This window comes from Protobothrops mucrosquamatus, unplaced genomic scaffold (genome assembly GCF_001527695.2).
Source record: "Protobothrops mucrosquamatus isolate PMUCROS unplaced genomic scaffold, P.Mucros_1.0 scaffold_261, whole genome shotgun sequence".
Taxonomy (NCBI): Eukaryota; Metazoa; Chordata; class Lepidosauria; order Squamata; family Viperidae; genus Protobothrops; species Protobothrops mucrosquamatus.
Window position 1 is genome coordinate 208,895 of NW_015386337.1, and position 12,214 is coordinate 221,108.

Here is a 12,214-nt window from a genome sequence, read left to right on the forward strand (position 1 = left end):
ATTATCCAAGTTAAAGTAAAGTCAAACATAAAAAGCAAGCTTCCAAAGTTGGTTCGTCTGCTTACAAGTAAAACTCACAATTAAATTCAAGTTGCAGCGGTGGCGGCGGCTTCTAGCTTCGCCGAAGCGAAGGCGTCCTGGATCGCGGAGAATCCTCGGGGCTCCGGAGGAGTTCTCACCTACATCGTCCATATAGGACAACTCGGGAACTCAACTCCTACCCCGGGCAGCTCACCTATCCCCTTATGCCCAGGGGAAAGGTATCAAGCCGTTTGACAGCTGATGCTGGCTGTCAAACCGGCTTTTACGCGAAACAGGCGGGAGGCAGCAAACAGCTGCGACCGACGAAGTCGCCTGCCACCGGAAGTCTCTTCCTTCAGTATGTTGATGGTGAGATCCCCAACACACTGTGGAGGATTCTTCCACCCTCCCGTATATGTATATAAGGGATAGTGAAGTAGATAATGAATCAGATTTTCAGCTGAAGAAAATAGCATTAATGTTAAAAACACTTTTGCATCCTGCAGAACAGGTAGTCCTCAACTTACAAACAAATGGGGACAGCAGTTTGGATCGCTTAGCAAGAAAATCGTTAAGTGAGTCATCACATGACCAGACCCGATTTTATGTCCATTTTACCATGGTTGTTAGGTTAATCAAATGGTTAAGTGAATCTGGCTTTCCCCAATTGACTTTGCTTGTTGGAATTTAGCCGGGAAGGTCACAAATGGTGACCACTGCAAGATGTTGCAACTGTCATAAATGCAAGCCAGTTTCCAAGCACTGAATTGCGATCGTGTGACCATAGAGGTTTTATGATAGTCCTAATTTCCAGGACAGGTTGTAAGTCACTTTTTTCGAGGCCATCGTAGGTTTGAACCATCATTAAACAAATGATCATAAACTGAGGACTACCTGTAGCTCATATTCAGAAGCATATTGCTTCCAGTGCTAAAGGTTATACATAGCTATCATGAAAAGCAGTCATGAATGGTCTTAATTCCATTCTAAAGCTGCTGAAATGTCAGTGATAATCATTTGTAATCGCAAATACTATAATTTAATTACGTTTTATACGAAGAACTTCCCTTTTCTGTCCTGACTTTCTCCCTACTTTTAACTTCATTGGATGTCCCCAGAACTTAGTATTATGAAGGACAAAAATGTTTTCCTTTGTTGTTTCTACAGAATACCTAGTATTTTGTTATATTATATGCACGAATGCTATCTTTCTTTTTACTCACATATTTTAAAATGAAAAAAGTGAAGGTCATAATTCTTCACTATAACAAAGTAGTTGCAGTCATGTGATTATTTTGATTAGTGTTTCCTAGAATTTGTTCCAAGTTGGCAATATTCTTTTTAAGACAGGTATACTGCATAGCAGAGGTCCCCAACCTTTTGGGCACCAGGGACCGTTCCGTGGAGAGAGGTTTTCCCGTGGACTGGAGGGTGTGTGGTTTTGTGTGTTGCCTGCATCCCATGGATGGGGCTTTGCTTGTTTGTGCGGACTAGTTGCTGGCATGCCACGGCCTGATACCGGTCCATGGACCGGTGGTTGGGGACCCCTGCTATATAGGGTATCTCGAGTATGATCATAGGACATTACATAAAAACATTACATAAAACAGTATGATATTGACATTTTTTCAAAAAAAAAAAATCCTATTAAGCCTAGACAAAGAATTTGCTGCAAATGGAATTGATGATTTCGGCAAACTATCCATCACATTCATGTGATTCCTTCCCAGGACAGTTGTTGCCATCTCAGACTCCATCAGTAAAGTTTAGATATTTTGTTCAAGTTTTAGCACTGTGCATACATGTTTGCATTGAATAAAATTTGTCATTGAAATGCCTTTTCCCTGAGTTTAGTTACTGTTTTCCTCTCTTCTCTTCCTCCTCCTCTTCTGATCTTCAGTGTTATTTTTTATTTAGCTGTTCTAAATAATCAGCTCCAAATAATTTATGAATAAGTTAAAATATTTGTTAATTTCTCTGTTTGGATCATGTGAATTTGTAGTCTCCACAACTCTCAAATTATTGGGAATATTGAAGGAGATCTTTGAGTCTAAATTTCTGATTTGTAGCTGAAAATTTAAGCGTTTACCCTATCTCCAGTTTTCATCTACAAACTAGCTGAAAATTTGAATGAATCCTGCTGTATAATTCCTGCATTTAACTGAACGTAATTAAGTTAATGCTAACTGCTAAAGTTTAATTGTTAGTTTCAAAAAGGAGGGATTTTCATATTTTTACTAATCAAATGTCAACCTATACAGCTGTGATTGTGGGTCATTTCCATTATTGTACTTCGCATATGTTTTTCTTTTGAAGCAGCTCCACACACCTTAATGCTGGAGAATACCTCCTGAAATGGAAAGACTCATGGTTACATTCATGCTTTTCTGTTTTGTGACCATAATGCATATTAAAATATATTGCTATATTCTTATTGAAAGATGGTGTTATTGTTATTTTACAGATCTAACCCTCCACTCAGTGTCATAGTGTTAGAAATGAGAGGAATCTTGATGCAGTAAATCATGAATACTACTGTATGTTAAAAACTTTCCATGAGTATAACCAAATGCTTACTTACATTGAGAAACTAAGAACTCATTCTCACTTCTAATCTGCTGAGACTGGAAGATGACAATTTTTTAAAACACAGGCACATTTATTTAAGGAAAAGCTATTACTTTTATAGCAAGAAGTGGAAGGAGATTTTCAATTTAGCATGGAAAAAGAAATCCTTGAGGAGAGATCTGAAATACAGAATTGGTTTGAAGAGATTTAAGATAAGCAAGTCAGAGGGGAAATTTAACACTTGGATGATCGAAGATAGATGGAGAAAAATATTCTGGGAATGTATAATTTAGGATACTGTGTATGCTGCCGATCTGTGAATATTTGTGTAAGCAGATGATAAGGAGACAAACTTGTGTGGAGACCATAAATTATTTTTTAAACTGTGTCATTGGTTCCCAAACTGGGATTATTTCTACTTGAGATATTGAATCTGAGGCCGGGGTTAGCACTGTAATTCAGGAGACTATATATATTGTTTACTGTGTTTTTCCTTTAACATTTATTTTACTTGACTATAAAATTGTAAGGTTTGCAAAAACAAAAATGGTGTTTACAAATCTTTGAAGTCCTGTTCCTTGGGGATAATTCACAACCTGGCCTTTTTAAAGGTAATCATACTTCCAATAATCCGAACTCTTAAGTGATACAATAGATGTTGTTTTCTGTATACATAATGAAGGTGGCATCTGCTTTGGGGAAGCAACCAGAATTTGGCAGAAAGTACAGTGTATACTTATATACTTAAGGGATGTGGTGTAAAGAGGCTTCCTATTAGACAAGACACAGCTAAAGCTTCCATCGGCATAATTTATCTGTTATCTTTTAGGCCAGTGATGGCGAACCTTTTAGAGACCGAGTGCCCAAACTGCAACCCAAAACCCACTTATGCATCGTTGGGTGCTGGGTGGGCGTGGCCCATTGGCTGGGTGTGGCTGCGGTGGTAACGGCAGACTGGGTGGGACTAAAAAGTTCAATCAATCAATTCCAACTTTCCAAGATCTTTTTTTTCCCCGTGAGAAGTTGAAATTGACTGATTGATTGAACCTTTTTTTTGTTTTTGCACATGGCGGCGGAGGCCTAAAGCAAAAAGGTTTTATAAAACCCAGCTGAAGGCCTAGGACTGGGGCGACGGTGCGCGTGCCCACAGAGAGGGCTCTGAGTGCCGCCTCTGGCACCCGTGCCATAGGTTCGCCACCACTGTTTTAGACCATCTTCAAATATCACAACTTTTGTGAAGTTAATAATCTCAACTTGTATACATTTGTGATGCTATGCCAGATTGGGGGTGGGAAGAACTACTAGCCTGTAAGAAATATTGGTCCGACCAGTAATGCTAACTGCAGGCTCAGGAAAGTTCTAGAAGTTTCGGGTAAATCGTGTTGTTCTGTCTTTGTGCATCTCTGATCACATTAAATTTCATGCGGACTTTACGCTGAGCCATAAGGTGGAACGTTCACAAGGGCAGAATTGAAATAATAATTCTCAGTTCATCGTTTTTAATAGCTTTTGCACGCTATCAAACAATATAGACTGCTTGTGCTCGCTAGGTACGTGTCAAGAAAGTGTTTCTAACATTGAACACACATTTAAGAGGTCTCTGCCTTGCAAGAAAGGAGCAACTGGCTGGGCTTTAAACTATTTCTGAGGATTGATGCTTCTTTTCCTGGCAGAGTTCCTGTGTCTTGAAAGAGCCTTTATGAGCAGAAATAAATGAAGACACTATTTCCTAACATAGGATCGTCATCTTTTTTTCTGTTTTTGACTGTTCAAAGCATAGTAATTTCTAATTGAGTAGTTATCCCTTCCAGACCTCTCTTATAGATCTGTTATGCCCCAAAGCACAAATGAAGCTGAATCATGCACAGCATACCTTTCATCTAGTAAGCCCGTGCCTTCTTATCTGCCAAAGAACAAATAATATTTTAAAAAATGCTAAATAACAATGAATGAACATTGGGATGCAGTGTGGATTACAGCTGATATCAGATTAAATCTCAAGAGAGTGCTTTAATCACGCTGTGAATTTCTTGAGCTGTTTTAAATGGCAAAGGTGGTAATGGGCCAAGATTAGGCTATTTTTCTTGCTAAGATTCAATTCTGCTAGGATTCCTTCTAAGTCAGTTCAATAAAAGGAGGATTTCCCAGGAAAATTGAGTCTGGGAATTAGATACGAACTGTCAAGTATTGGCATTGTTTGATTTAATTAATAAAGCAAACATGTAGCTTTCTATAATTTAACACATGGAAGAAGGAAATGCATTGATAATGATATTAATACAATACTTATTCCTATCAGTCCCAGAATCTTTTTTTTTTTTGGCTTAACTACTTTCTCCAAAATATAATGAAAACTACAAGCCAAGGTACTTGAAGTGTGCCCAAAGAAAACATAAGGCAAAGTATAAATGTGTATAGTGACACTGAATATTGATTTTATTTTTTCCTTCACCCTACTGGTAAAAAGAAATGTTCAGTGAAATTTACATATAGTGTGTTCACTTGTAACAGCTAAAGATACACAATATTGCATTACTTGTAACAACTAAAGATACAACTTTAGTTGGCAACTTTAAGACAGGTGGACTTCAATTCTCAGAATTCTCTAGCATGGCTGGCTCAGGAATTCTGGGAGTTGAAGTCTACACACCTTAAAGTTGCCAAGTATGGAGACCCCCTGCTCTAGAGCAGTTCTTACATCCCAATTCAGCTTCCTCTGTTCCTCCAGTATCCAACTGTCAATCTGCATTCAATTGCCAACTTCCAGCATTCAATTTGCAATAGAGTTTTCTATAAGGCTCCCATTTTCCAGTGTTCTCTTTATCCACACTGATAACTTAGCCAATGTTTTAAAACAAACAAAAGGCCCAACACCTAGGTGTATGTCCTGTGATAGAGATATAAAGCTAAGTATCATCAGCATATTGATGATGCCTCACCCTGAACTGTTGTATTGCTTCATGTAGATATTAAATGGGAGAGGAAAGAGAACTGAGCCTTGGGCACCCCACAAAGTAGGGGCTGCAGTCTGATCTCTTCCCCCCTCCTGACATCAACACTGACTGGAACTGACCACAGAAGGAGGAGGAAAATCCACGCAACACAATGCCACCCAGCCCCAACTCCCAAAGCAGTTCCGGAAGGATACCATGATGGTATCGAAGACTGCTGAGAGGTCAAGAATAATGAGGATGGCTGGACCATCCTGCTCCCACCAGAGGTCATCTAAGAGCGCAATCTCAGTCCCATAACCCTACCTGAACCCTGACTGAAAAGGATCCAGACAACCTAGTTTGCTCTAAGTTGAATAGTAATTATTGCAGCATTTACAGCTCTCCCATTATTTCTGCCTGCCCTGTAAGATCCAACAGGGTGGGCAAACCCCATCCATTAATCAATGTATCTGAAGAGCTCTCAAAAGCAGGCCTTCTTTGTCATGGTGCCTGTCTTCTAGAAGAGCATCTTCCCCAGATGCTATTGCTCTGGCTCTGCAAGTCTTTAGACATTTAAACCTGGCATTCCCCCCTAAGCCAGGGGTAGGCAACCTTGGCTCTTTTATGACTCGTGGACTTCAACTCCCAGAATTCCTGAGCCAGCCATGCTGAGGGGAAAGGGAGAGGTTTCCAAGCTGAGCCATGCTGGCTCAGAAATTCTGGGAGTTGACGTCCACGAGTCATAAAAGAGCCAAGGTTGCCTATCCCTGCCCTAAGCTCTAGGATAAATGGTTGGTGTGCTCATTTGATCTGTATGGTTATAGTATGCGTTTTCCTCATGACATGCTATTCGTTGTTGTTGGTTTTGTTGTTATTGTTCCTGTTGCTGTTTTAGCTATTGCATTGATTTTAATTGTGTTCCACCCAGAATTGCTTTGAGTTGGGGCAGACGTGTAAATCAAAATAATAAATTAATGCTGTGTAGCTTCATATGTTTTCTACTTGCTTTGGTGAAAGAAATGGGGCTAGCTGAACAAAAAACAAGGAATTAGCACTAGTTAATGCTAGAAGAAGGTAAGTTGTTGTTAAGGGGCAGATAGCACAGCTTTCCCTTTAACATTAGCAGGCTTTCAAAATGAAATTAGCATCAATTGGAGGGTATAAATAATGGGGGGTTTCCCTTGCTTAAATCCTGAAAAAAAATCCTTCTCCTGGAGGGGCTCTTTATGTGGGGAAAAATTAGTGCCTTTAGAATGAAGTGTTGATGTCTCAGAAAAGGGAGGGACTAAGCTTGACCAAGAGACTGAAAGTATATGAAATCCATTCATTTAATGACCTTCGAAATTACAACGGCACTGAAAAAAAGTGACTTATGATCGTTTTTCACACTTATGACTGTTGCAGGATCAATGGTCACGTGATCAAAATTTGGACACTTGGTAACTGGCATGTATGTATATTTAGGATAGTTGCAATGTTCCAAGGTCCCGTGGTCACTATTTATAATCTTCCCAGCTGGCTTCCGACAAGCAAAATGAACGAGGAAAATCAGATTTGCTTAACAACTGCAGTGATTCACTTAACAACTGTGACAAAAAAGATCGTAAAATGAGGCACAACTCAATTAGCAACTGCCTTGCTTAGTAATGTAAATTTGGGGCCCAATTGTGGTCGTAAGTCGAGGAGTACCGATTATTCTGCCTTTATGGCGCTAGGGATCAATCAGTCTGAAGAATTGCTTTGGCAGGCTTTCCAGGTTCTGCCACAGTATCCTATTTGCGATAAAGTTCATTCAGAAATTCAAGCGATCCTTGTTTCCTAAGTTTGGCAGCCTTCTGGGGTTTGATGCTGTTGGAAACATTTGGAAGGAAAGGTGTCAAACCTCTGCCTATGCCATATTCATTATTTTCTTATTTTAGGTCTGGGAACATCTAAATAGCAAGTATGCATTAAAATTTGTAGACAGATTTCATGATTAATTATTCTGCTCTGTTGAAGCAAATTGCATAACGTTCAGTCCATACTTCAAAAAAAGGTTTCTTCTTTCATTTCCTTATACTGACACAGGAACACCTTTGGGAATGATGGAAATGGGGCAGCACAGCAGAAAATTACCCTTTTTGGAACATTGCAGAGATGAGATTTGTAAATATGGAAAAAATGTATTTGCCCAGACCTAAGACTTTATTTCCACATGCAGATACATGCAAGCAGCCATTTTTTTAGATTGAAGTCCAAAATACACTATTGAGGAAGCGTAATTGGACTAAATGGAATTTTATTCCAAATAAATAACAATAGATCTCACCGATATTTGTTTCCATACAGTGTTATTTCTGTTGTGGAAATGCACCATAGGTCAAGCTAAAACCCAGTAGCAGGTTTTAAACTACTTTGTGGTCTACAACATTATTGGCACTAAATAAAATAAAATATCCTGCACAAGGCATTCCCTCGGTGAGTCTAAATTTTCAGTGCCAGCAATAAATCTTCATTCAGGAAATTGTTGCAAATATCATTTTGACGGGCCTAAAGTTTCAGAAGGTTTCATGCTGAGCATAACCCTCTATCTCTCATGCCTATAGCCTTCATCTTGTATTTAATGGATGATAAAACAGTGTGAAGTATGTTTAATCAGGCCCTTCTTACCTCCTCAAACTTGCACAGACAAAATACTACTTTAAGCTATGCTGTGTCTTTTGTGACTTTGTCTCTGTTGCCGATGTTCTGCTAATTTAGATAAATAAATTAAAGGAAGGGAAGATGGGTACAATACTCTGTTTTTACCAAAACAAAAAACAAAACAAAACAACAACCACCAAACACTGCAAGATTTAAAAAAAAACATGCTACATTGGTATGAAAGGAACTGAATTTCCTCTTTTTAAGAAATAACCCAAATCGTTATGCTTGGCTTGAGTAATACCATTTGACATTAATGCAGTCATGCAGTGGCTTATGTTCAACAAGAGAATACGAGAAAACTCTGTCACTACAAATATCTGTGAAGTTATTGATTGGTAAGTGAAAATGACAGGGTCTACAGCTAGCGAATTTTTAGAAGCAATATTGAGAAGACCATGTGCAAATCAAAAAGTTACTTTGATTTTTTTTCTAAAAGTATTGGTAGTGTGCAAAATAGGTGGAAGTGTTATATTTAAAAAAAATACTTCAGAGAAGTTTTCAATCCACGCCAACAATATTAAATTGTAAATGAGGCAAAACTGAGGTTTTTGTTGGAATTATGGATTTCTGGGGTAAATGTTGGTGATGAGCTTTTTGTTTGTGTCATAACACATCCTTTCTCTCTTTGCAGGCACTTAAAATAAGGGAAAGTTGCAACTGTCCATCTTTGCCTGGTCAGGATCCCCGCCTTATATTCCAGCTGAGTATGCAGCATCTCTTGCAAGCATCTGGAGATCAAAAAAAGCCAAATATCACTCCTCTTGGTTCTGGCCCCCCTAACATTAAACTTCCATTCGCCAAAAAGGATACAATGCCAGTAGACCATGTCACAGGAAAATAACACTCTGGATGAAAGCCAAAATATTTCTGGATATTTTTATCCAAATGCTCATCACATAGTGGATCATATGCCATAGTTTTTTGTGTAAATACTGATGACAACATGAAGAGAACGATGTGAATCATGACTATGATTTTTTTCCAGTCCTAATGTAGATAAGGAACATAATGTTTGGATGGATTGGCAGAAGATGGCTTCTTATACACAGGGTTGTAATTCATCCCTCTTTGGAGTTGCCTGAAACTTACTTCATAGAAGTGTGGATTCTACTTACATAACAAGATATCTACCAAGGGCTGTTGCACCAGATACTCAAAAACAAAGAAATGATTGTCCAATTAAAATGCCTATTATTTATATCACATTATAATACCCAGCTTTATTTCTATATGAACCGTCAGGAAGGATTTTCACTTCTGGTTCTGGAAAAATTAAAATCTTGCTTCTCTTTGAATGTCTGTTTAAATATGGCTCCTGTTTGCACGGTGCATTTAAGTTATATTCACTAGCTCACAGTCTATTGTAAGCTTTGCACACCTTTGTTCACCTTGTGTTGAATTGCAAAAAAAATTGCACTGTCTTGTCTCAAGAAGCAATGTGCAGTAAACTGTACAATGAACCGGGCAGAACATTATCTAATTTGTTGACTTCATGTTGAGTTTCTCTTTCATTTCCAAAAGACAGGTTGAATGGGGTAAAGTTAACCTTGTGTTACAGTATGCTCAACTGGTGACTACAAGACTACATCCATGTTGTTTTCTTAGTGTCGATAAGGAAGTAACTTCTTGTTGCCATCTCCTGGGATATTTTTTTTTTATTTCCAATTTCTTCTCCAGCTTTGACATTTTCTCTTGGTCTCCCATTCAGATTGTAAGAAAATCCAACCATGCTTAGTTTTGAGATCACTACATATTGTAGAGCAAGCCCAAAGTGTTGTGGAAATAAATACAAGTAAACGTAGCAGAGGTTTCATACTTAAATCAACATGAGTACTGTATGAAGACTTTTTTTTTACGCTGAAGGCCAATACACCAGAACATTTCCATACATTGATAAAAAGTTTTGTAATAAAAACTCTAGTGTTCTTTTTTGTCAGCCTGTTCCAGGAACCAAGAAAGACATGTTGAGTAGTTTCATTTATTCCTCACCTATAATCAGAAATCTTGCCACACTAAAGCAGCTAATTGTATTACTACTATAAATATACTCTGTGAATTGCTAGGGAGGAGCCATGTTAACTCCCGACCATATTTCACTGCCTCTTTGACCTCTGGAATGCAGCCCCTCCCTCTTGAGAATCCAGACTACATTCTACCCCACTTTTTGCCCACTTGGCTCACAGTGACAGCTGTGCAATGATACCTGGGCTTACTGTTGTCATTGGAGCTAGTATGTGGTGGATGATGGTTGCATGGAGAATGACTAGGAATAGCTAAGCCTTTGGCTCTGAGGAACAGGTACCAGGAAGCCTTTTGTAAAGTGAAAGCATCAAACTCCAGGGGGAGGTGCCTCCTTCCATATCAGATCCAGCCTCAGTGTGCTGCCTTGCAAATCTTGTTATTCTCTCTCCACACTCCCTTTTGAGCTGCCCTTGAGGTGCTCTCAAGAAGGAGCAAGGTCATCATAGCCACTTGTTCTTCCCACTTCTCCATTGCACTTGTTACAGCTATAGACTGACACAAATCAATCTATGCTTAGTCAGGGCAGGTCAACAGGTATCTGTTGTTCTAATCCTGCGTCAAGGAGATGCTACAAGTCATAGCCAAGAAATGAGGCTGAAGTTGCTCCTGCTCTTCCCTACCCACCCCCCACCCCCGTGGTTGTTTCCACTGGTAGAGTTTTTTCTGGCCCTGGCTCTGGTGGCTTTTTGAAATGGGACTAGGATAATCCACTATCTCTTGGCTTGGCTATTTCCTCTTAATCCCAGGAAAATCTGCTCTGCCTGACCAAGAATCAATCAAGGTTGCAGTCACCCCCCTGCTTTGGGAGTAAGCATTTCTGTTCTGAGCCATTGACAAGACAACCTCCACCTTCCTTTCTCTCTGTCTGCCTGCAGAATTTCCTTTTGCCTCACTTGTTGCACCCCTTGAAATGGGCAACTTCCTTTGGGGTAGTTCTTTGCAGCTGAGGGAGAAATTGCTGCTGCCTAATTTCGGGAGGGCTGTGAAAAATGACTTCCTCAAGATTGTGATGATCTTCATTAAAGAGGAATGTAGTTCAATATAACTTCATCTAAGTAGGGTAGAAATACCACTTAGATTAAACTCAGTAGATTTATGTTTGGCTACTCATTGATGGGAAGTCCGTGGGTTCCAGCTGTGTGATATACTAATTTAAATTGGTGGAGTGAGACTGTGGAAATCTATTCTCAGTCATGGACATTTACTGGGTCGCTGAGGCCATTCACTATCTCTCCTCTCAACCTGTTTGACTCAATTGACCTTGTAAAGAAAATTTAGGAGAGAGTAGTACCCTGTATATTGCCTTGAACTCCTGCAGAACCAGCGTGATTTAACTTTAATGATTAAACATAAACATTTGGTGAGGACCTTGCCAGTTTAAGGTACATTGATGCCATTCCTGAAGAAGTGCCTGAAGGTATGAGGATTAAAACAATCCATCTAGCCTTGTACTGCCTATTCATTCCTGTGTCCCTACTTTGAACCTAATTCATAACTGGCCTATTTGTACAGGGTGATCCTTTGCAGTGTTCATTTTCACCATAGGCTTCTGTACGTAAATATTCTACACTTAAGCATACCGCCGATAGCATGACGAAGATATCGCTCTTGGCCAATATTATATTAGTTCTGCATCCCAAATGTTCTAGGCCCCAGGGAGTACATGACTGTCAGAATGTAGACCTTATTTTAGAACATTTGTTTACGCTATAAAACTCATTCACTAAATCCCACTTCGCCTATTACAGCAAAGGCTTTCCACTACTGGACAGCCATGTTTCCAAAACAATTTAAAAGATTTATGCATCTTTTACTAAAGATATAAAAATCCAGGAAGATGAGAAGTAGAAGATTTTTCTTCCATATTATTCTGAGCAAAGTTTTCACTGGAATAAAGTATTTCTTTTAAAAATCTAAGCAAAGTGCTCATGAAATAAAAGCTGTAATGAGAATATTGCTATAACCAGGGACACTGCTGCAAAATT

General features: G+C 39.1%; 1 protein-coding gene across 1 annotated transcript in view; it reads left to right on the top strand.

The window, feature by feature from the left end:
- The window catches only part of OMA1 (OMA1 zinc metallopeptidase), a 30,875-nt gene extending 20,876 nt beyond the window's left edge, over nucleotides 1-9,999 (top strand). The window contains exon 9 of the mRNA XM_015831564.1: nucleotides 8,839-9,999. Coding sequence (XP_015687050.1) covers nucleotides 8,839-9,048 — 210 coding nt within the window. The 3' untranslated portion in view covers nucleotides 9,049-9,999. The remainder of the gene's footprint in view (nucleotides 1-8,838) is intronic.
- The last annotated feature ends 2,215 nt before the right edge of the window (nucleotides 10,000-12,214 follow it).